Below are 26,339 nucleotides of genomic sequence, written 5' to 3'. Positions count from 1 at the left end.
CCTCTTGCCAAAAGAAAGAAAGGGAGGAAGGGAGGGAGGAAGAGAGAGAAAGAAAGAAAGAAAGAAAGAAGAAAAAGAAAAAAGAAAAGGACCTGGTAAACATATTTTTCCCCTTGAAACAGAATTCATGTAAAGGTTTTTCCTTTTTGTTTATTTTTGTAAGAATAGACAAATGAAAAGAACTGACTTTTTATGACATAAATATCAAATATTACTTCTAAAGATTTACTGAATTCCTTCTACACAAGTGTTCTTTCAAAATGAGCTGGTAGAATTTCAGATATTTGAGGGTCTGAGTCATTAGCTCATTATTTTAAATCAAAGCATCCCCGTGAAATGTAACAAAGTCATAAAAGTACCACAGCAGAGTCCGTCACCATTTACAAAACATTTTCACAAGCCGTATTCTACTTACTGTCCTCAACATCCCTGTCAGGTTAGCACCATTACGTTCTGAGATCAGTTCTTGGACCATTAATTTAGGGCTTATGAAGATCCGTGCCTTCAAAGATTAGTTTTCCCTGCCCTGCTCCTGCATCTGCTCTTGTCCCACACTTGTTAGAGACCTCCTGCCTCTAACCTATCTGGTTTCCTAATTTGGTGCCACTTTGAAATCTAGCTGGGCTTCCTCGGAATGGGGTTCTCATTTCTCTTGGTTTGATTTCTTGGAATTGGGACTCAATAGAGTCTCAACTCATAACACCTGCTTCTGTTGGCGTCTCTGGAGTTGACATCTGTCAACTGAGCATGCGCTGTCCCGCCGGAGCCCCTCCCATCTAGCTGAACTCCTTCCCAGACTTGATCTCATCTTGTTGCTGCTCATGTCCTCGTGTGACAAGATGAGTAACTTTCTGCATTGGCAATAAAATAAAAATACTAATAATATGCTGTCTTGTTCATAATAAAACAGGAGATAGAAAAACAAAAAGTTAAAAAAAATTGCTATGATCATTTACCTCACATAAATGTACATCTAGGCTCTTCTTTTTATTTTTTTATATATAATTTTTTATTTTTTATAAACATATATTTTTATCCCCAGGGGTACAGGTCTGTGAATCACCAGGTTTACACACTTCACAGCACTCACCAAAGCACATACCCTCCGCAATGTCCATAATCCCACCCCCTTCTCCCAAACCCCCTCCCCCCAGCAACCCTCAGTTTGTTTTGTGAGATTAAGAGTCACTTATGGTTTGTCTCCCTCCCAATCCCATTTTCTTTCATTTATTCTTCTCGTACCTAATCTAAAATGGTAATGAAGTCTGAAAATTTTGTTAGATAGATCTGTAAACTCACCTATGTGGCCCTTTACATTTAATTTGTTTTCAATTCTGCCAATTGTTTTCCTATTGAGACTTATCTTCCACTTTTTAGATAGTTTAGCTTAGTAACATCTCATCAACAGTAATATCTTCTGTATCATACGTCAGTATCACTGAACAGCCAACATTTGTTCATCATCCAAATTCAGTCATACAACCAGTTGGTCACCAGCCATTTAAGGTAAGGTGCTTGAAAGTTTTCATGCATAAATAGTGTTCGTCCTTTGGAGATTTCTATACTTAATTGACTTTCATTTCATGTACTTAATTTTCATCTGTAGTTCCATCTTAATTTTTCTCTAAATATCATGGCAAACATCCAGTCTTCTGTTTTTCATCAATGGTGACATTGTCTACTCATATCCATAAGCCCCAAACCTAGGATACCCAGCTGGATACCCAGCTCACCTTCACTTTCTAGAACAAAAGCAGAATCTACTGGCTCTACCCAAAAATATACTGTGACAATTTTATGTGTCAGCATGGCTAGGTCATAGTACCCAGAATTTGGTTAAACAGCGGTCTGGATGTTGCTGTGAGGGTTTGTGTGTTCGTTTGTTTATTTGATAAAATTAACATTTGAATCAGTTAAATTTAAGTACATTATCCTCTGTACTGTGGGTGGGCCTCATCCAGTCAGTTGAAGGTTTTAGAGATAACAGACAGAGGTCCCTGAAGAAGACAAAACTCTACCTCCAGATTGCCTTTGGACTTGAGCTACAATATCAATTCTTTCTTGAGTTTCCAGCCTGCCAGTCTACCCCTGTAGATTTTGGACTTGCCAGCCTTCACAACTGCAGGATCCAATTCCTTCAATATCTCCAGAAAGAGAGACAGAAGATGACCAATAGATGGATGGATAGATGATAGATTTATATATATTCTAATCCATTATTTTCTCTCTTTCACTATGGCCAACACACTAGACCAAGCCAGGATTAGTCTCACGCTGGTCTTCTTCTCTTTGAAATGCAAGCATCAAAGAAGATAGCCCTTGAACTCCCAGCTTCCTGGGTGAGATGGGCCTAATTTGCCACCTGACTCCAAATTGCAGTACCTCCCTAATGTAACGGGTTGTTTCCACTTGATGTAGAAGAGTCCGATTTCTTTGTTTTAGCAGATTACCTGTGATATGCATCCCATTCTGGTTGAGTGCTTATTCCACCATATTTTTTTTTCTTTTTCTTCTACCTTGATGAGGGTTTTCTAAGTTTGGAAGAGATTTTGTTTTTAATTGTATTTTCCCAAAACTTTAAATCCTTTAAGAGTGTGCACAAGTACACAAGAGAAAAACATCAACCTCCACATCCTAGCTCCCTAGAGAGGACATGATCCTGTCCCTGCTCTCACCTTCCAGCCACAAGGCCTTTCTGTTCCTCAAACCCTTCATTTCCACTTGAGAAACTTCATAGTTCAAGTTCCCTCTTCTTGGATACACTTTAAGGTCCCAGCTCAAGTGTCAAGTCCTTAGTGAGCAGATGATCCAAATTTTGCTCTTTTTCTATATAATGTTCTTAACCATCTTAAAATATACTCTTTATAAAAAATCATTTAGCTATGTTTTGTCCATGTCCTTTTACTGGAATGTAAATCCCACAAGTAGAAAGACTTAATCTTTCTGATTCAGGACTGTATCATCTCTTTTTAGAGCAAAATATTCTGTCCACAAATATTAGTTGAATGAATGAAGGAACATAAGTTCAATCTGAAACATCTTGACTAATAACCCAGATACATTAGTTTATTTAATAACTGATGAATGGTGATGGGTATATTTCATGTTACTTCTTCCCCTGAAAGTTTATTTTTACCAAAGAACAATTCATAAATTGTTTATACAAGGAGTACTTGGAAATGAAAAGTTTCTATTTCAATTCAACCTTATCTATTCTGGTTTCCTTTATTTATCTTTGACATTAGGGAGCAGGGCAAGTTTGATATTGTCTTTGCTAGACAATATAAGGAAATGCAACATTATCACTCTATGATTCCACAGTAATCCATTATTCTTCTCCCCCACTAATCAACGTAGAGTTTTCCTTGTATCACTGGTCTCTGTGCAGTTGCTCTGATTTCTTCCTCTCAATGGAGTCAAGGTCTTGACCAAAAGACACATTGTGGTATTTTTTTTGCCGCCATTAACCATACCTATGTTTTATACATATAAACGTCCTGTTCTCTGTCTATACTAGTTATGTAATTATAAGAGAAACAGTACAAAGCTAACAAACGAGGATGGTAGAATTGTTATATTCCTTTCTCTGCCATCTCAATTATGGGATTGAATGTGTGTTTTTCTTTCTGCTTTTTAAATACACATCAGAAATATATTTACAGAATTGGGGGCACCTGGGTGGCTCAGTGGGTTAAAGCCTCTGCCTTCAGCTCAGGTCATGATCCCAGGGTCCTGGGATTGAGCCCCGCATCCGGCTCTCTGCTCTACAAGGAGCCTGCTTCCCCTTCTCTCTCTGCCTGCCTCTCTGCCGACTTGTGATCTTTCTCTGTCAAATAAATAAATAAGTAAAATCTTTAAAATATATATATATATATATATATTTACAGAATTGAAGAGACCCATCTTTCATCTTTAACTTTATCTCCCTCATCTCAAATTAATTTTTCTTATTTTTTTTGAACATTTTATTTATTTATGTGACACACAGAGAAACAAGAGTGAGAGAGAGCACAAGCAGAGGGAGCAACAGGCAGAGGGAGAGGAAGAAGACGACTCCCTGCTGAGCAGGGAGCCTGACATGGAGCCTGCTCTCAGGACCCTGGGATCATGACCTGAGACAAAGGCAGATACTCAACCGACTGAGCCACCCAGGGGTCCCTCATATTAATTTTTTGATAAATATGTACCAGACACTGTGCAGGTGACATTGTAAGGACAAACCAAAGACAACTTCTGTGCCCCACTGAGCTCATACTGCTTGTAGCTAATTCAAAGGCAGAAACCTCAAAGGTCAAAATATATACAGGAAAGAAGCAATGATAATAAGTTTCAGTTCAGTATCTCAAGTAAAAATAAGTGAAGACTAGGTAACCAATAACATAAGTGTGAATATTCTTTTTTTTTTTTTAATACATTCCACACCCAGCAAGGAGCCCAATGCAGGGCCCAAACCCACAACCCGAGATCAAGACCCGAGCTGAGATCAAGAGTAAGACACCTAACCCATTGACCCACCTGGGCGCCCCATGAAGGTGAATATTCTTTTCAGCACATTTTAACAGTTTTACATTTTTCCATAACATCAAACAAATACTGAAATTTCTAAATTGACTAGCAAAGAAAATTAGGTTATTAAATTTGACCCTCTAGAGACAGAACCATTATCTGCTCTATTTCCTTACACATTTGTAGACCTTCCCCATTATTGATAAATGAAATCCTGACTTGCAAACATGAAAAATGATCTTTTGCAAGATAGAGAAACTGGATACAAGGAACATAATTGGATATTTTGTAGCAGGTGGTGCCAGAACCCTACTTATTTTTCTTGCCTTTTGCCATTTCAGTGCATGCAAGCCCCACTCCTCAATGTCAGCACAGCATCTCTGGGCCTGGGGTGCATCAGAGGCCCCCGTCCCCACATGCTGCGAAGGCAAGAAGGGTTGGAGAATGAAGGCCCCCAGAAAGGGCTCTTTACCAGTGACTGATAGCAGCTGATGAAGAAACAACTCTAATCCTTGGCATATTGGGTGGGATGACATAGTCCGCCTTATCACCCAGAGCACCTGAGCAGGGCTGAACTCCAGCTGTCCACAGTGGCCACGGCTCCTTCCCTTCCTGTCTCACCTCCCCACACCTCTGCCATTGTTTCCTGGGACTGTTTCCCATATGAACGACTTCACGCCAATCACCATCAGAGATAGTGTCTTAACCCAAACCAAGAAATCTGTCCCTAAGGCCTCAGTCAATGAAGGTAAAACCTACAGTGGTGTCCCCCAAGGACATGCAAAAATCTAAGCCAAGTGCTGGGGGCAAGGGCAAGGGCCAGACTAAGGATCACAGTGATAGGTGTGGCAATATCAAATAAAAGAATAAAGGAAAAATTGAGAGTTATTTTAGTTTTCACTCTGATCCTTCATTTATTCACCAAATCTTCAGAGAACCTAATACTTTAAGTCACTGCATTTGGCCATTTGGGGAGGTCCAAGGGTGAATCCAATATGGGTTATGACCTCAGGAGAAAGGTGAGGGCAGGAGTTAAGAAATTTCTCCAACTTCCTGTCTCACTTTCTAAAGATAGGAATAGCTACACCCTTCCTGATTTTGTTCACTCTCGTCTCAGTAGGTCACCCTCAGTCTGCTGATCTCTTTACCTGTGTCCTGGATGCTACGCCCTTCTGCCGCTCAACTTGTTCTCTTCCTTTCTTTCTCTCCTAGATCTTCAACCTCAGATTGCCAGGCCCTCCCCCAACCCTAGGACACACAAGCAAAATCTGTAGGTTTTGAACCTACACCACTCTTTCTTCTTTCTTCTTCCCCTCACCGTCATGCTAACTAATTAATTAGTCTTCATGTATCACGTCTATACGAGCATGACGTAATCCGAGCTCTGATGCTCACTGGCTATAGGACTTTGGTCAAGTTTCTAAACTACTCTGTGCTTCCTTTTCTCCATCTGAAAGATGAGGGGTCAATAATAGAACCTGCTGGTTGTTGTAAGGATCCAATGAGATCTTCTAAATAAAGCACTGAGAACAGTTCCTGACCAGTGGAAATCGCTATATACATGTTAAGTATTATCATTAACTTGGGAAAATCAGTCTTGAAGACAGCATGAAATGGTTGAAAAGAGGATGAGACTAGAGAAAATAGAGCTGTTGCAGCAGCCCAGAGAAAGGAACAGAAGAGCAGAGATGATGGGGAACTCCAGGGTTTCCAAACTCAAGAGACAAGTGATGTGGTGGAGAAAAGTATATTCTTGGGGGTCAGCAAACTTGTGATCAGATTCTGCCTCCACCATTCACCAGTTGTGTTGCTCAGTTAAATTAACCATTCTTGCCTTGATTTCCTCATCTGTAAAATGGGGATAATAATGTTCCATGATACACTTGCTATGAATTTCTGAATGAGATAATTTATGTAAAAAACCCAGCACATCATTTTGCATACAGTAAATATTGCAGGGTTGATGTCCTCCTTCCCCTCCCTAAGTGAAATGTCTTAACAGTTGATACAAATAGAGGGACCAAGCTCTTTTTTGAAATACTGTTGTTTCGAGCACATTTTATGTCTTTCCTTGTCAACACACTCCAGCTGGCAAATTCTTTGCGTCAGAGCCAGAAGACAATAGTCAAGAATCAGCTCAGGTCCTTAGTGGCTAGCTAACTTCTGAGCCTGTTTTCTCATGTAGTAAAAGGTGGGCAGTAACACCTACCCCTCTTACCTCATGGGGCTATTGTGAAGGATCTAAAAATGATTAATGAATGGAACGAGGGATCTGAACATGCTTTGTGACTTTGACTTGGTTTGTAAGTGGACAAATTTGTCTTAGAATGCTTTTTCTTTCCGATGTCAGTTTCAATTCTTTTTGAAAGGGTCCTTGCTTTCTTACCACCTTTACTCTCATTTGTGTTCTGACTGATTTCTACTAATCTCCTCTATGGCCCAAACTAACCACATGATGTTTCCATCCAACAATGCTTGATGGTGGCCAAGAGGCAAGAGGACATTAGTGTTCTCATTTTGATAACAGTTTGACTCCCTCTCAGCTATGGAAATATGTGACTTCAGAAGCTGCTTTCCTTTTGTTCCACTCTTCTTGTGGCCTCTGTGACTTCTTAGTTCTCCCTTAGCTGCTTGCCTACCAGTCCCAGAGGCCAGATCTGAGTGTTGAAGGATGCCTATGGTCTCTAGCTCCCTTTTGAGGGCAAAGTTTTTTGTCTTTAACTGAGGTTGAGCACATATGACCCTGGAAAGTTCACATTTAACCAAAGATGATGACTCCTATTGAGAAATTAAGTTCAGCGTCCTCATAAGGTGCTGAATTGTCATTAGCAAAACAAGTGTCATCTAACAATTAACCACAATATCCTACATATGCAGAACTCCATTTTTAAATTTCAGAAAAGTCAGATAAAGTTTGGAACAATAGCAGGAAAAATAGACAAATATAAGAACACTGGAGGCAAAAAAACAATGACAAGAACTTGGTTTTGCTCAGTAACTTTAGATAAAGTGTGTCTTTAATCTGGTATCTAAAAGAAGTCATATGTAAAGGAAGAAATGAAGAGACTAGAAATAAAGAAAAATAGAAATATCATAGGGAAAATTTCATGAAAATTAAAATGACAAAGGGAATGGCCGTGGGGAATTGTTTCTGGAAGAATTCTAGATTGATATTAACCAATCACTCATTCAGCAAGAAAACACATCGCTTCTCTTTAATAGAAAGAATAGTCCCTTGGGAGTCAGGACTCCTAAGCCCTAAATGGGTTGTGCCATTAACTAGTTGTGGGACTCTGGAAAGATCACTTAACCTGTCAGGACTTCAATTTTCTTACCTGTAAAACACAGAGGTTGGATGCTGCATGAGACTGAGCCAGGGATCACGTTCACTGTATTTGTTTGACACTCATTGGCTAGTGAGGTCCTATTGTTGGCATCTTTTCCAACTCTGCCTCCCGTGACATAGCATTCATAGTTTGAAATCAACTGTAGCAGGAATCTTACACCATGGCAATCACTAAATGCCACAAATCAGTGCCTTTTTTCTTCTTCTCTGAGAATTGATTGTTAAGTTTACCAACACACCATTGCTAATGAGCTAAGCCATTCCATTTTAAGCTAAAGTTCTCAGCTGAGGTCTAAACTCTGTGTCTGAACATCTCTCACTGTATCACTACTCTGACTATATCCCCACTGAGATCTAAACATTAGTGCTGAATGCAACTCTTCCTGCTAACAGATAGTAGGGCAAGAGAAGCAGAAGAACTCCATGTATCACCCCTCACCCCCTCCCCCGCTTAAGCTTGGGCTCCTGGCCCCTCAAGGTATGATGTGGGTACTCCCAGCATTGATGATGTGCGATGCATTATGGGAGGTAGGAGAAAGTGTTCTGAGTTATAAATAAATAAATATATATATAAATATATAAACCACAGAAAGTAGGGAGACCTTTCTGTGGGTTTTCTTCATGGGCTAGGACCCAGGGCAGCTGGTGCAAGGGGTGTGGGAATTCAATACCCTTTGTTCTACTGCTTTATTATGAAGCAGTAACTAACCTTTGTCCATGTGCTGTGTGAACCAAGAAAAGGTAAAATCAGAATTATAGGATTTCAAGTTAGAGAAAAAAAATTTGGAAGGGACTCCCTTACCCATTTTTTTTTTTTTCAAATTCTCTGAGTAAACACATCTTTAGCACCTCCCTGCTTCCCCCATATTTGTGCCTAAGAAGAGGAAGGCATTCATCAGAGCAAGGCATCCTGCTGTCTCAAGGAGGGAAACTTTCCTAAGCAAATTGAGAAACATTTCTTGCCCCAAAACATTGAGTCAATTTAAAGAAAATTAGTACCTATGCTGCCCAATATGGTGGCTATCAGCTCTGAGGGTCTATTGTACCCTAGAAATGAGGCCAGTCTGATTTGAAATGTGCTCTAAGTACAAAATACATACTGGATTTTGAAAATTTAATGTTTAAAAAAATCAATATAAAAATATCCCCATAGATTTTATCCTGATAAAATGATCCAGGTGATGTTAGTGATCTTCACTGAAAATATTTGGGTTAAATAAAATATATTCATAAGAATCAATGTCACCTGTTTCTTTTTACTTTTTTAGCATGGCTACATAATTTAACCACTGATGTTTCTATTGGACTGCCTGCGTTAGAATCCAGGTCACTTACAAGAGCCCTCGAATTGTTCATTGACATTCTGTTTGAAGACCTTCAGTGACAGCGAACTCGCTCCTAAGCAGACAATCCTATCTAAGACAGCACAACTCTGGGATTTTCACTGGTCTTAGTTTTAACCTTTGGGGCCCCGAAGCATACATTAATTCCCTGCCGCAGACTAACAAGACAAACACTGTGTTAATGTCTAAGTCCTCCTCCAGCACCCCTTACTCACGGAGGGATATGCTTTGGAGCCAGCAATAAAGCAAAATATCTTTTCAGGCTCCAGGAACCTCAGCACGATTCCTTGGGAAATCTCTCCTTTAAATACTCAATATACTGCTTTTATTGGATAACTTGTTACTGCTGTGGGAACAAGAAGTCACTACTTTTAATAACTAGCACTTGGGAAGCCTTCCTATGGGCCAGACTCTGTTCTAAACATTTTCCATTTTGTAACTCATTGAATCCTTACAAAAACTTGGTGCAGGTAACATTATGCCCCCCATTTTATAAACAGGGAATCTAAAACACAGAGTAACTAAGTAGCTCCCTGGCAAGGGCAGGGGTCTTTCACTTGAGCTTTTGTACTCACTACTACTTCTTTTTCCTTTTTTTTTTTTTTTTTTTTTTGCATGAGGTTTGAACTCACCATCTAAGATTAAGACCTGAGCTGAGGTTAAGAGGCAGATACTTAACTGACTAAGTCATCCAAGTGCCCCCATATAATTACCACTACTTAATGCTCATTATGATTTAATGTTTTCTGTGGTCAGCACCCTCTCTGGAAGTCTCCTGGTGGTGGGCATTTCTGTGTTACTGGTATGCCCCAGTCCCGCCCGCACCATTACACAGAGAGTGTGGAGTGCCCTTGGAACAGAATGCACACAGATGACCTGTGCTCTTTAGGAGAAAAGAAGAGAGATCAGGAACCAAAGTTCAAAGTTGAGATCCCTGCGATTTCATTTCAAAAGGGAATGAAAATTCTAATGGGTGCTCTCATTCTGAAGTTAAACAGGCTGAGTCTAAAGGACTAGAAAAGAAAAGGGAGACTCGACAATGTCTTTAAGAATTGAAAAGCTAGGAATCTGTTCCTCGTGAGTAATCACCAGTCTCCAGGGAAAAAAAAGGGAGTGGGGGGCGGGGAGAAAACAAGTGTAAATCAGTTTGAACAACTTAGAATACTGATGAACTTTGTAGCTGTAAAAATCTATGGATCATTAAAAGGTTTGTTCACAGAAAGAGACGCGTTGTGAAAACCTCATGGAATCTGTCCTTGGAGGATGATCTATGACCCTGTCCTTAGACCCACCATGAAGAAAGAGAGCAGTGCCTCCCTCCTTTTGGCCAAAAACATTCAGAAGATATTTCTTGGTGCTTCGACAGGAATATTGTGAATTGAAAACCAGAACAAACTACAGAGGAAATGCCTCTAAGAACAGAACAGGGAAGGAACCATGGGACGTGAAAGAAGTCAGGAGAAACAGGGGTTCTGTGCGGTTGGGGGTCACGTAGCACCTCTGGCCTGAGAGGCAGCCTCCCTACTCCATGTTCCCGGCTTCCAAGAGGAGGAAAACCGTCTCCCCCGCAGACCTGGTGGTGCAGGGGACTTCTGCTTTCCTCCTCACCACGGTATTAAAAGGAATCCATTAACCTTGACCCAAAAGGGAAGGTGTGCCATCTCCCCCAGGCCCCAAGTCAGAAAGCTTCTGTTTCAGTCAACTTACCCAACAGCTGTACAGCGACCGGAATGAGAGGGAAGAAAACCAGGAGCAGGGACAGCCTCATGTCCCACAGTTGATCCTTCAACTTGCACTAATGGAGAGGAGGGGGGAGGAAGGAACCAAAACAGTGCAGGCACCCAATCACCCCTTCCCCTACTCTGGTCTCCGAGCTGCCCTGCTGAAAAGAGGTGTGGAGGAAGCTCTCACTTTTAAAGGGCTTCTGAAATTAGGGAAAACCTCCAATAAGGAGATATCCTGTCACATGATGGTAGTTGGAAAAACAGGAATTCAAAGTTACAACTTTGCTTTGTAAGCTAACTTCTGAGAAGAGCAGACAGAGAGGAAGGGAAGAAAGGGACACATGTGGGAGAGGGGTGAGGAAGGGAGGGTGGCGAAAGGGTGATGGTGAGAAACGCGGAGCCAGGCTGGCCTGCAGAGAAGGGGAGAAGTGAAACAGCTGTGTGGCTCAGGGCTGCTCAGAAGGGGCTGTGCGAAAAGCAGGCAGGAGGCCATTACCTGGCCTGGAAAGTTGGGCTTCCCTCAGTGAAGCCGCTGAGCCAACGGTCTCTTAGCAGACAACCTCACTGTAGAGTGACAGAAATAGCAGCACTAAAAAGGACAGTTTGGGTGCTGGAAACATTATCTTAAGGGTTGAAATGGATTCCCCTCACTGTGTATACTCAGTGCTTGGAGTGTCGTGTCTTTTTTTCTTAGCTTCAAAAGACACCGTTCTCACAAAGCTTTGTTCCTTCAGTCAGAAAAAAAGTGAGAGGCTAAACCCAAGAGGGAATCTCCTCCAGACTAGGAAGCAGATAGTTCTAGAAGGCTTTCTCTAGAAGGTTCTCCAGAAAAACGGAGAAAACAGGGATAAAAGATTTGTAATAAAGCCTCAAAGCCCAGCCTCAACCATACTCATCCTCTTCAACTTCAGAAAGGTCCTCTTAAAGGAGAAAATCTGCTTACTTAGTCACAAGGATGTATATTCATTACATGATGGATGGAATTCTTTCTTTAAAAACAAAAATGGGAGCAAATGGCTCCGTTGGTTAGATCTCAGCTCAGGTCTTGATCTCAGGGTTGTGAGTTCCAGCCCTGCATTGGTCTCCATGCTGGGTGTGGAGCCTACTCAAAAAAATAATGATAATTTTAACAATCAATAAAAATAAAAACAAAAATGTTCATTAAACACAAAATTAACCCCTAAACATCTACGGTTATTTTTCAGAAGTAAAACATGGATTAAGAGTATCTTGATGCCGATATCAGTAATTAGATAGCCAACCCACCCCTGGAACATGGTAAAAATTAGCAATTCAAAATGAAGCTGCTAGAAACATTGCATTTTAAAAAAAGTTTTTTTTTTTAAAGATGTTATTTATTTGAGAGAGAGAGAGAGCTAGATAGAGAGCATGAGCAGAGGGGAGCAGAGGGGCTGGAGAGGAAAGGGAGAAGGAAGCTCTCCAGCTGAGCAGGGAGCCTGATGTAGGGCATGATCTCAGGACCCTAAGATCATGACCTGAGCCAATGGCAGACACTTAACTGACTGAGCTACCCAGGCACCCCCTTTTTTTTTTTTTAATTTTAAATGAGTAGTTTATCATGAAGTAGCCCTAAAATTGACTATTTTTGTGAATGTTATAAAAGTTAGAAACTGCTTCCTAGGAAGAAATATGATAGAGTCTCCTCGCTGATTTTTTTAAAACATTCTAACTAAGATTATTCAGACAGGATGCCAAAGGTGATAAAAATGTAGGGCAGAGGACAGAAGTTTGCTGTTTTTGTTTTTTCATTAAGCTAAGACTTGACTGACAGAAAAAGTTAGTTATGAAACAGAACAGATAAAACAACATGTTTGTTTCTGAAACACTGTTTCACTGATTTATCACATACACAAAAAAGATATTTTAAATGAGTCATTCATGGCTTTTAAATATAAATGATTTACATAAATACAAAAAATCTGGCCCAATTTAGATGTATATCAATTTCAGAAGCAAAGAAAATGTAATTACATTCTCTCTACACTCACCCTCAAAGTTTTTTGAATTACACAAATGTGTCACATGGCCAGCCAAAATCAATGGTAAATTTTTGACTCTGAAACAAAAGGAATCCAGTTGTCCCACAAAGAACTTACCTCAGGAGCGCCTGGGTGGCTCAGTGGGTTAAGCCTCTGCCTTCGGCTCAGGTCATGATCCCAGGGGCCTGGGATCGAGTCCCGCATGGGGCTCTCTGCTTGGCAGGGAGCCTGCTTCTCCTCATCTCTCTCTCTCTCTGTCTCTCTGCCTATTTGTGATCTCTCTCTCTGTCAAATAAATAAATAAAATCTTTAAAAAAAAAAAGAATTTACCTCAAATAAGAATTTACCTTATTTTTTTTTAAGATTTTATTTATTTATTTGACAGACAGAGATCCCAAGCAAGCAGAGGCAGGCAGAGAGGAGGAAGCAGGCTCCTCGCTGAGGAGAGAGTCCAACCCCAAGCTCAATCCCAGGACGCTGGGATTATGACCCAAGCCAAAGACAGAGGCTTTAACCCACTGAGCCACCCAGGTGCCCCAGGCCCTGAACTTATTGAAACAAAAATATATCAGGCTAGAAGAAGTGTACAGGCAAAAAAAGAAATGCAACTTTTAGGAGAGTGACATCACAAAGGATGGTGGGCTGGGAAGCTCTAGGAATCCATCACCTCATCTCAACAACTATTGAACTGGCAGCAACTGTCTAAAGTGACTTCTGGAACTCTGGGCTATAGTAGAAACTTTGAAACACCCAGTGGAGAACTGGCAAACTTCAATGAACTTCAACATTTCCCGAATGGTAGTGGCTACTATCCTCTATCCCCAATCTTTGTGGCTGGCAGTGTTCGGGTGGCAGAATGATTTTCCAGTGTAGCTTGCTAGAGTCAGAGTGGACAATAAAGACTTTGTCCTTCAAAATATCAGAGTTATGGGTTCTGAAGACTGACCACTGCTTTTAATTGCTTTCAATACTTATATTCAACATAGTCCTAGAAGTTCTAGCTTGAGCAATTGGGCAAGAAAAAAAAAAAAAGTCACAAAACAAACTGAGGGTTGCTGGGGGGAGGGGGTTTGGGAGAAGAGGGTGGGATTATGGACATTGGGGAGGGTATGTGCTTTGGTGAGTGCTGTGAAGTGTGCAAACCTGGTGATTCACAGACCTGTATCCCTGGGGATAAAAATATATGTTTATAAAAAATAAAAAATTAAAAAAAAAGAACAAAAAAATAAAAAAAAAAGTATCAAACTAAAAGGAAGTAAAAGTGTCTCTCAAGAAGTAAAATTATTGGGGTGCCCAGGTGGCTCAGTGGGTTAAGCCTCTGCCTTTGGCTCTGGTCATGGTCTCAGGGTCCTGGGATCGAGCCCCGCACCAGGATCTCTGCTAAGGAGGGAACCTGCTTTATCTCTCTCTCTCTCTCTCTCTCTCTCTCTGCCAAATAAATAAATAAAATCTTTTTTAAAAAAAGAAGTCAAATTATCTCTTTTCACAAATGGCATGATTTTATATGTGGAAAACCCTAAAGCTTCCACCAAAAAAAAAATTGTTAGAGCTAATAAAAATTGTTAGAGCTAATAAACAAATGAAACACAACTGAAAGATACAAAATCAAAACACAAAAATCCGTTGCATTTCTACATACTATCAATGAAAAATCTAAAAAGGCAGTTAAGAAAAAAATTCCACTTACAATAGCATCAAAAAGAATAAAATACTTGGGAGTAAGTTTAACCAAGGAAGCAAAAGACTTATACAATGAAAGCTATAAAACAGAAATTAAAGAAGACCTAAATAAATGGGTTCATACAATGGAAGACTTAATATTATTAAGATAACAGGACTATCCAAAGATTTCTATAGATTCAGTGCAACTTCTATAATAATCCCAATGACATTTTTTGTAGAAATAAAACAAAATCACAAAAATCACATGAAATCTCAAGGGATAGACAGAACAATTTTGAAAAAGAATACAGTTGGAGAACTCAATTCATACTTCCTGATTTCAAAATTTACCACAGAGCTATAGTAATCAAAATAGTGTGGTGCTATCATAGGGGAAACATAAAGACCAATAGAACAGAATAGAAAGTCCAGAAATCAATTTTCACACATGTGTCTAATGATTTTTCACAAGGGTGCCAAGACCATTCAGCGGGAAAAGACCAGTCTTTTCAAAAATGGTGTTGGGAAAACTGTATCTCCACATACAAAAGAATGAAATTGGGCCTTTACCTTATACCATATACAAAAATTAACTCAAAATGGATCAAAAACCTAAAGTCAAGAGCTAAAACTATAAAACTTTTAGAAGAAAACATCAGGGAAAATCTTCATGCCATTGGATTCAGCGATGAGTTTTGGAGAGTGGAGGTGGATAACACCAAAAGCACAGACAATGAAAGAAAAAAAAATAGATAAATTGGGCTTCACTAAAATTTTTTTTAAAATTGTACATCAAAGGATGCAATTGAAAGAGTGAAAAGACAATCTGAGAATGGGAGACACTATTTGCAACTCATATATCTGATAAGGGATTAATAACCATAATATATAAAGAAATAGAAGTCAATAGCAACAACAATACAATCAATCTTAAAAATGACAATGAGCTTGAGCAGACATTTCTTCAAAGAAGACACACAAATAGCCAATAAGCACATGAAAAGATGTTCAACATCACTAGTCATTAGGGAAGCACAATCAAAACCACCATGGCATACCACTTCATACCCATTGTTATAGCTACTATCAGAAAATGAAAACAGAAAATAATAAGGTGAGGATGTGGAGAAACTGGACCCCTTAGGCACTGCTGGAGGGAACATAAAATGATATAGCCACTGTGAAAAATAGTTCAGCCATTCCTCGAAAAGCTAACATATCATTGTCTTATCATCTAACAATTCCACTTTTAGGTATATATTCAAAGAACTGAAAACAAAGATTAAAACAGATATTTTTTTGTACACCAGTGTTCATAACTGCATTTTTCGTACTAGCCAAAAGATAGAAGCAACCCTATTCACCTACCAGCTGGTGAATGTATAAACAAAATGTAGTGTTTGTCATACACACACAATGGAATATTATTCAATCATAAAAAGGAATCTGATTCCTGCTATAACAAGTACAACTTTGAAAACATTATGCTAAGTGAAATAATCCAGGCACAAAAGGGCACATATTGTATGATTCCACTTATATGTTATATGTAGAACAGGGAAATTCATAGAGACAGAAAGAATAGAGGCTACCAGCAAGTGATGAAGGGAAAGTGAATTTTATTGTTTAGTGGGTAAGAGTTTCTGTTTGAGATGATGAAACCTTCTAAAAATAGGTAATGGTGATAATTACACAACATTGTGAACATACTTAAAGCTCCTTAATTGTACACATAAAAAGGGTTAAAGTGGGAAATTTTATGTTACATATATTTTATCACATTAAAATAAAATCTGTTACCATATTTTTCTACTAAGTTTTGCTTCTGGTTTTTGCTTAACTGTTGATGATAGTAGATTTTTTTTAAGGTTTTATTGATCTGACACAAAGAGAGAGAGAGACAGAGAGAGAGATCACAAGGAGGCAGAGCAGTGGGGAGAGGGAGAGGGAGAAGCCGGCTCTCCACTAAGTAGGGAGCCTGATGCTGGGCTCAATCCCAGGACCCTGGGATCATGACCTGACCTGAAGGCAACTACTTAACCCCCTGAGCCACCCAGGGCCCCCAATAGTGGTAGCTTTTAACTAGCCCTTCCTTCAAGCTAATGAAGTATTTCTATAAAATTAAGAAAATCCTTACTTTTTTAATTGCCAAGATAATTGCTGAACTATTTCATTTCCTCCTAGACATTCTCTTTCTCAAGTATCATGTACTTCACACCCACTCAATTCCATAAAAGATGAACTTGGTGACTCTTTTGCCCTGAAACAGTTCCAAGAAAATTAGCTCAACACATGTTTTGTAAACTGTTCTATCATTTTCCATGGTTAAAACTGGCAACTGATTCAGAAGTTTGTTTTAAGCAAGACTATCTTTTGATGGGCAAATTGGCTCAAATGTTATCATAATAATTATGATCCAGAAAAAAAAAGAAGATATAATGATGCAGCTGAGTATAAATTTAAAAATTTAAAGGATGGAACACTGTTTCTTTATGTTCTTATTCCTCACATGTTCTGATCTTTACCAAAATATGTCAAAACACCAGTAATGCATTTGCAGTTTACTAGAAAACAATTGCCTTACTGCAATAAAAAAAAATGGATTATTTATCTAAAATTTGTCTTCAGATAGAATATTTAAATTGATCATAATTTACAGTATATATATGCAGATTATTTGAGGGCCTGAGTTTTACAGTTCTCCAATTGGTGTTATGTTTTCTTTTGTTTGGCACCACACACATTTTTATAATAAACTTATTTAACTTTGCAAAATAACTTAATTAGATTGTTATTTGACCCATTTAATACTTGGGGGAAAATGTAAGAATAAGATTAAAAATGTACTTTATGGTCTGAAAATAACCAAGATTTTATAGTTGGAAGCCAAGACATAGGAACATTAGATTTCTTTTCCAGAACTACACAAATAGGTAATGTTATCTATAATATTTAGCAATATAGAATGTAAATGTTGTATCTATTCACTGAAATATTCTAGAAATTCTACTCTCTTAGGTATCTAAATCTTCAAAAATAAAAGGAAAGAAGAACATTGTAGAGAAAGAAGAGATTTCTGGAAAATCTATTAATACTTTAATTTCAATGCATGAGAAATTATGACTTTTTAAATAGGTACATCCTGAAAAATTAAGATATATATATATATATATAATAAATTAAAACTTTCACAGCAAATATTATTATAGCAAATATTATCCTGAACACATATAAAATCATTTTTTATATATTTAAGGCTATACTGCTTTTTTAAGATTATTTTTTAGGACACTTCGTTTACAATAAAATTGAGAGGAAGGTATGGAAATTTCCCATTTACTCCCCTGCCCTCACATGTACATAGACTTCTCCATTACAATCATCCTCTGTATTCTGCCTGTTCATCTTATATTGTCTCTGTAGTTTTGCCTTTTCTAGAATGTCATATAGTTTGAATCATTACAGCATGCAAACTTCTCAAACTGGCTTCTTATATTTAGTAATATTCAGATAAGTTTCCTTCATGGCTTTTCCTGGCATGTTAGCTCATTTCTTTTTAGTGCTGAATAATATTCCATTATCAGAATTTCCATAGTTTATTTAACTATTTTACCTACCCATTTATCTGCAGAAGGACATCTTTCTTGCTCCCAAGTTTTGACAATTATGAATAAATAAAGTTGCTAAAAATAACCACATTCAAGCTTTTGTGTTGACATCAGTTTCCAGCTCCTTTGGATAAGTGACAAGAAGCCTGATTGCTGGATGGTATTGTAGGACTATGTTTATTTTCATAAGAAACCATCTTTCTGTCTTTCAAAGTATACCATTTTGCATTCCTGTCATCAATGAATGAGAATTTCTTCTGTTCCACATCCTCCCCAGCATTTTTTCTTGCCAGTTTTTTTTTTTTTTTTTTGGCCCTTCTAATCAAGGTGTAGTGGTATCTCATTGTGTTTTAATTTGCATTTCCCTGATGACATATGATCTAGAACATCTCTTTGTATGTAAACTTGCCATCTGTAAGGTGTCTATTCATTTGATAAGGTCCTTTTCCATTTTTTAATTAGGTTGCTTGTTTTCTTTTCTTTTTAATTTAAATTCCATAAGCCAACATATAGTACATCATTAGTTTCCAATATAATGTTCAGTGATTCATTAGTTGCATATAACACTCAGTGCTCATCACATCACGTGCTTTTCTTATTGCCCATCACCCTGTTACCCTAGACCCCCATCCACCTCCCTTTCTGCAACCCTCAGTTTGTTTTCCTAGTCAAGAGTCTCTTGTGGTTTGTCTTCAGAGTTGCTTGTTTTCTTAGGGTTGAGTTTTAAGAGTTCTTTGTATATTTTGGATAACAATCTTTATCAGATATGAATTTTGCAATTATTTTCTTCCAGTCACTGGTTTGTCTTCTAATTTTGACATTGTCTTTCATGAAGCAGAGGCTTTTTAATTTAATGAATCAAGCTCATCAATTATTTCTGTATGGATCATGCCTTTGATCTTATACCTAAAAAAGCATCACTATATCCAAGGTCATCTAGGTTTTCTCCTATTATCTTCTAAGAGTTTCATAGTTTCATATTTACCACTTAGATATATAATCCATCTTGACTTAGTTGTTGAGAAGGATGTAAGGTCTATACACAGATTAATGTTTTGCATGTGGATGTCTAGTAGTTCCTACACCATTTGTTGAACAGACTATCTTTTCTTCATTTTATTAATTTTGTTCCTTTTTCAAAGATCAGTCGACTACTTTTGTGTGGGTTTATTTCTGGTCTCTCTATCCTATTCTATTGATCTGTTTGTCTATTGTTTTGTCGATACAGTATTGTAGCTTTAGAGTAAGTCCTGAGTCAGGTAGTATCAATTCTCCAACATTGCTCTTCTCCTTCAATTCTGTGTTGTCTCTTCTGAAGATTTTATCTCTCCATATAAACTTAGAATCAGTTTGTCAATATCCACAAAATAACTTGTGAAAACTTTCATTGGGATTGCACTGGATCTCGAGATAAGTTGTGAAGAACTGACATCTTGACAATATTGAGTCTTCCTATCCATGAATGTGAAATGTCTCTCCATTTTTTTAGTTCTCCTTTGATATTTTTTTATCAGAGCTTGATAACTGATGATTGATAGTGTTGTTGAGTTCAACCATGCCCTTACTTACCTGCTGGAACTGTCCATCTCTGAACAGGGATGTTGAAGTCTGTGTCTATAATGGATTTATCTGTTGCAGTTTTTGACTCATGTGGCTTGATGCTCTGTTTTTAGGTTGCATACATGTTAAGAATTTTCATATCTCCTTAAGATATCCACCCTTTACATTATGGAATACCTTCCTTAACCCTGGTAACTTTCCTTACTTTGCTGTCTTCTCTTTCCAAAATTAATATAGCTACCACTGCTTTTTGTTTTTGTTGTTAGTGTAAACATGTTTTTCTCCATCCATTTACTTTTTATCTATAATGTGTCCTTATATTTAAAGTGGGTTTCTTGTAGACCAGATAGCTGGGTCATACTTTTTGATCCACTCTGACCAGCTCCAACTTTTTTTTTTTAAGATTTCATTTATTCATTTGAGAGAAAGAGAGAGCATGCACGTGCACATGAGCAGGGGGAGGGGCAAAGGGAAAAGCAGACCTCAGGCTGAGCAGGGAGCCTCAGGCGGGGCTTCATCCCATGACCCCGAGAACATGACCTGAGCCATAGGCAGAACTGAGCCATCCAGGCTTTCCTGACAATCTCTGTCTTTTAAGTGGTGTATTTAGACCAATGACATTCAGAGTGATTACTGATAAAGTTGGATTCATATCTATCATATGTATTGCTGTTTTCTTTGTTCTTTTTGTCTTTCACTCTTTTTCTGCCTTTGATGGTATTAATTGAAAATTTTATATGACTCCATTTTGTCTCCTTGCTCAGGGTGTCTGTTATTCTTCTTTTTTTAAACATTTTTCGTGACTGCCCTAGAGTTTGCAACACATTTTTACAGCTAATCCATGTACAGTTTCAAATAATGCTATACCACTTACCATGAAACTTTCTTAAAATTTAAAAAATTTCCTAATTCTTTCCTCCCATCACTTGTATCATTTCTGTCACTCACTTTATTTACATGTATTTGTATAAAGCATGTAATAAATATATATATATGATATATACATATGCATACATAATTACATTGTTGCCATTATTATTTTGAACAAACTGTTCTCATTAGGTCAGTTACAATTTTTTTTTAATTTTTATTTTCCTTCATCTATCCATTTTCTGATGCTCTTCCTTTATTTGTATATCTCAGTTCTGATTCATTTTTTTCTTTCTCTCTAAGAACTTCTTTAAACATTTCTTGTAAGACAGATCTATTGGCAACAGATTTTCTCAACTTTTTTAAGTCTAGGAAAGTATTTATTTCTCCACACCTTGAAGAATGATTTCACAGGGTACAGAATTCTAGGTTGGTAGCTTTTTTCTCTTAACCCTTTAAGTATTTCACTGTTCTCTCTTTTGCTCGCATGGTTTCTGAGAAGGTGGGTGTTAAAAGTAAGGTGGTTTTTTTCCTTCTGGCTTCTTTCAGGATATTTCATCTATGACTTTTCTATAATTTGAAAATGATATCCTGAGGTGTAATTCTTTTGCCATTTACCTTGTTTGGTGTTTTCTGAGCTTTCTGGATCTGTGGGTTTGGTGTCTCACAGTAATGTGGGGAAATTCTTAGTCATTATTGTTTCAAATACTTCTTTAGTTCCTTTCTCTCTTTCTCCAGTTCTAATATTCCTATTACTCATAACTTATGCCTTCTGCAGCTGTCCACAGTTTTTGGGTACTCTGTTCCTTTTTTTTTTTTTTTTTTAGACTTCATTTTCTTTGATTTCAAAGATTCTATTGCTATATGCTTTAATGCAGAGATTCCTTCCTCAGCTGTATTCAATCTACTGGTAAGTCTACTGAATGCAGTCTTCATTTCTGCTACACAGTTTTTTTGTTTCTAGCATTTCTTTTTTGATTCCTTCTTGGGATTTCCATTTCTCTGGTTGCACTGCCCATCTGTTCTTGCATGCTCTCTACTTTATCCATTTGAGCCCTTATATTAACCCTAGTTGTCTTAAATTCTTGGTCTGAGGATTCTAACATCCCTGACATGTCTGGTTTTGATGCTTGTTCTATCTCTTCAGGTTTTGGGGGGGGGGGGTGTTTGTTTTGTTTTTTGCCTGTTGGTATGCCTGCTAATTTTTTCTTGATAGCTGGACATGGTATACCAGGAAAAAGGAACTTCTGTAACTAGGCCTTTAGTGATGTTCTGGTGAAACGTGTGTGTTTCAGAGGGCAGCATTTTATAATTTATGACCACGTCTCAGTCTTTAGACAGTCTATGCCTCTGGACTGTGAACTTCACAAGAGTTTCCCTGGTTTGTTTTGTTTTGTTTTCTCCCCCATCCTTAAGTCAACAAGATAGCTAGAGTGGGCCAAAATTGGGTCAGCTTCCCTCAGCTAGACTCTGATGATCACCACAGCATATTGGGCTCTGGTTAGCTAGATTCCCCTGAATTATTTCAAATAGGTTCCTTTTCTCTTCCCCCTGGTGGAAGCATGAAGGAATTTTTTCCCCAATATTTACTATGGAAACTTGATCAAGCTCCTGGAGGTTAATCTCACAGTATTATGGGGAGTTCCTATGACTGGATCCCTCTGGAGCTTTTAACTCAGTTATCTACACAGAGCCTTCAACAATTCATCAGTTATATCTGAGGTTTTCCTACCTGGGTGCTGGTATCTTTTTTAGGAAGCTGTGACTCCCTGCCTGTCTCTCCAATCTTGGAAAAATCCCTGATGTTCTTCTTACTTGTTACAGGCAAAACTCTTTCCTTTTCCTATTCTTCAGCTTGGTTGTATCTTCTGGGTCAACACTCACCAAGCAGGGAACGCATATTGGAGGAAGTTGCTTTTTTTCAAGGGCATTGCAAAAGGATGTGTGGGTTGTTCACTGGTAAACCTAAAGGGGTGCCTGTTCCATGGGCTACCACAGTCATTCATGACAGTCCTGAAAAATACATGGAGAAGCATGATTTAGAGTTCATGAATTAATGTCTCTTTGTGAGAAACTGAAGCACATTCTCAGCGCAGGTACAGCAGGGTGGCCTACCCATCAGCTGGGCCTTCAGCCAACTTCACACACAAGAATGCCCATAGTATCCACAGTTGGCCTCTTAATCAACCATACTGGGGCCAGGCTTGCCCACCAGTCATAGCAGAGACATAATAGGATGGCACATGCAGTCCACTCAGGGGACACCTCTGGAGCACTTAGTTCTGGTGACTGGGAGGAGCCTCACAGTACATCTGCATAAGGCCACTTCTTCAAGCCCAGGAGATGAAGCTGATCTACCTAATACACAGACATCAACAGAGAGAGTCAGACAAAATGAGGAAATAGAGGAATATTTTCCAAACAAAACAAAACAAACAAACAAACAAACAAGACAAAACTACAGAAAAAGTAGTAAATGAAATGAAGACAAGCAATCTGTCTGATAAACAATTGGAGGTAATGGTCATAAACATGGTTATTGAACTAGGGAGAGAATGAATGAAGATAGTGAAAACTCCAATAAAGAGATAAAGAATATAAAAATGAACCAAGCAAAGCTGAAGAATACAATAGCTGAAATGAAAAATACACTAAAGGGAATCAACATCAGATTATAGGATACAGAAGGACAGATCAGTAATCCAGAAGACAGGGTAGTTGAAATCATCCAAAGTGAACAGCAAAAAGAAAATTAAAAAACAAGAATAGTTTAAGCAACCTCTGAAACAACATCAACCACGTTATTTTTTTTTTTCTTTAATAGGGATTCTGGAAATAGAAGACAAAAGGAGCAGAAAACTCATTTGAAGAAATAATAGCTGAAAACCTCCCAGTCCTGGGAAAGGAAACAGACATCCAAGTTCATAAAGCACAGAGAGTCCCAAACAAGATGAACCCAAAGAAGTTCCCACCAAGACACATAATAATTAAAATGTTAAAAGTTAAGGTTGAAGGAAGACTCTTAAAAGTAGCAAGAGAAAAACATCTTGTCATGTACAATTGAACCCCTCCAAGACTATCAGCTCATATTTTGGCAGAAACTTTACAGTCCAAAAGCAACTGGCACAATATAGTCAAACTACATTACCCAGTAAGGTTTATCATTCAGAATTGAAGAACAAATAAAGAGCTTTCCAAAGAAACAAAAGTTGAAATTTGTCACCACTAATCTGGCCTTTCAGGAAATGTTAAAGGAAGTTCTTTAGATGGGAAAGAAAAGACTATTACTAGAAGTAAAAAAAATTATGAAAGGAAAAATCTTACTTGTAGAAGCAAACACATAGGTAAAGTAGTGGATAAACCTTATAAAGCTAGTATGAATGTTAAAGACCGAAAGTGTAAAATCAATTATAATTATAATAATTAATTAAGGGATACACAAAATGAAATGATGTAAAATATGGCATCAAATAAATAAAACATTGGGGAAGGAGTAAAAATGCAGCTCTTTTAGAACATGTTCAAACTTACGGTCCATTAACTTAAATAGACTTGTATATACAAAGGGTGTTAAATATAAATCTCATGGTAACAACAAACCAAAACCTTACAAGAGACACCCAAAAATTAAGGAGAAAGAATTTCAAACATGACCTATAGAAAATCATCAAAACAAAGAGAAAAGATTAAGGGTAGGGAGGAGCAAGATAGAGGAGGAGCAGGAAACACGCTCCTTATATCATTGGGTCCCAGGAGTTCAGCTAGATAGCTATCAAACCATTCTGAACACCCACAAACTCAACAGGAGATTGAAGAGAAGAAGAGCGGCAATTCTAGGAACAGAAAAGCGACCACTTTCTGGAAGGTAGGACATGCAGAGAAGTGAATCCAAAGCAGTAAGTGGAAAGAGAGGGCAGTGGTAGGGAGGAGCTGGCTCCCAGCAGGTGGTGGAGCAGAAAAGCACAAAATCAGAACTTTCAGAAGTCTGCTCCACTGAAGGACATTGTTCCAGAGGCTAAGTTGGGGGGGGGGGTGTAGTCCTTGCAGGGACAGTGTGGTCTTAGGGTCACAAAGAGACCAGGGGTATCTGAGGGTTATAGAGCTCCCAGATAACAGAGTGGGGAAGCTGGAGGCAGAGATGGAGCTGAGCAGTGGGCTCTCAGGTCGGGGTTACCTTAAACCATGATCTGAGTCATAGTCAGGCCACTGCTCTTCGAGGAAGGACCCAACAATTGGTAGATCCCGGAAGGAGTGACGAGGGAGCAAACAGCAAGAATCTGCTGGGTTTGAAGACTCCAAACAGGGCTGAGCACCAGAGATAGAAACGCTCCATCAGCGAGGTGAGCTCAGGGTGCTCCATCAGTGAGGTGAGCTCCAGGTGCGGCTGGAAACCACAGAGATGGGAGGGATTCACTGCTCTTCTCTGAGGGCGCACTGAAGAGTGGGACCTGCGAGCTCTCAGCATCTCTGGGATTGGAGACTGGGAGGTCGCCATTTTCATTCCCATCCTCCAAATCTATATGGAAAGCGTTCAGGGGACAAACAGGTTTCCGAGTGCAAACCTGAGAAGATTGCTTAGCTGGGCCCCTGGCAAGGGTGGTGCAACTCTGTCTTGGGCAAAGACATTTGAGAATCATGGTGACAGGCCCCTCCCCCAGAAGATCAGCAAGAATATCCAGCCAAGACCAAGTTCACCAATCAGTGAGAACTGCAAAACTTCAGAGATACAGGAATACAGCACATAAAATTCATGGCTTTTTTCCCATTTTTTTTAAGATTTATTTATTTATTTATTTATTTGACAGACAAAGATCACAAGGAGGCAGAGAGGCAGGCAGAGAGAGAGGAGGAAGCAGGCTCTCTGCTGAGCAGAGTGCCCCATGTGGGGCTCGATCCCAGGACCCTGGGATCATGACCTGAGCCAAAGGCAGGGGCTTTAACCTACTGAGCCACTCAGGTACCCTTCCAATGGTTTTTTAGTCTTTCAAAGTTAATTTTTTAAATTTTATTTTTTTCTTATACTATTTTTTCTAATTTTTTTCTTTCCTACTTTAACCCTTTTTAACTATTTTATCTTATCAATACCTTTAAAAAATCTTTTTAAATTTTCATTGTTATAGTCATATTCTATCCCTTTATTGTATTTAAACTTATTTTTTGTATACTTACAGGTTTTTATTTCTTTAAAATTTGGGGATACAGTTTATTCTAATAGATCAAGATATACCCTAAATCAAGCACATGGCTTTGTTCTAGTCTCCAGCCTGATCATATTCTTTCCTCTGTTTTCTTTTTTTTTTCCAATTAACTTCTTATCTTATCAATTCCTTTTTTAGAATCTTTTAAAATTTTCATCTTTGCAGTCATATTCCATCTCTTCATCATCTTTACCCCTTATTTTTGTGTATATATATATATATAAGTTTTTCTTTCTTTAAAATTCTGGGAGGCAGTTTCTTCTAACAGAGCAAAATACACCCAAAATCAAGTGTGTAGCTCTGTTCAATTCACTATATATATATATATAGAGAGAGAGAGAGAGAGAGATATTTAGATAGATTTTTATTTCTCCTTTCTTTCTCCCCCAGTTTTGGGTCTCTTCCTATTTGGTTAGTGTATATTTTTCTGGGGTCATTGCTACCCTTTTAGTATTTTGTTCTCTCATTCACCTATTCTTATCTGGATGAAATAGGGGAAAGTTTTTCCACAAGGTGGAAAAA

The 26,339-nt window shown here is 38.4% G+C and overlaps 1 protein-coding gene across 1 annotated transcript in view; it reads right to left on the bottom strand.

Moving 5' to 3' along the window:
- Positions 1 to 11,248, bottom strand: part of MRC1 (mannose receptor C-type 1) — a 104,772-nt gene extending 93,524 nt beyond the window's left edge. The window contains exon 1 of the mRNA XM_082742042.1: positions 10,903 to 11,248. Within this exon, the coding sequence (XP_082598168.1) occupies positions 10,903 to 10,963 (61 nt within the window). The 5' untranslated portion in view covers positions 10,964 to 11,248. The remainder of the gene's footprint in view (positions 1 to 10,902) is intronic.
- Between the last annotated feature and the right edge of the window lie 15,091 nt (positions 11,249 to 26,339).

This window comes from Mustela nivalis, assembly GCF_964662115.1.
Source record: "Mustela nivalis genome assembly, chromosome: 7".
In the NCBI taxonomy this organism is placed as follows: Eukaryota; Metazoa; Chordata; class Mammalia; order Carnivora; family Mustelidae; genus Mustela; species Mustela nivalis.
The sequence above is the reverse complement of the archived record's forward strand: the minus strand, read 5'-3'. Positions and strand labels throughout refer to the sequence as shown.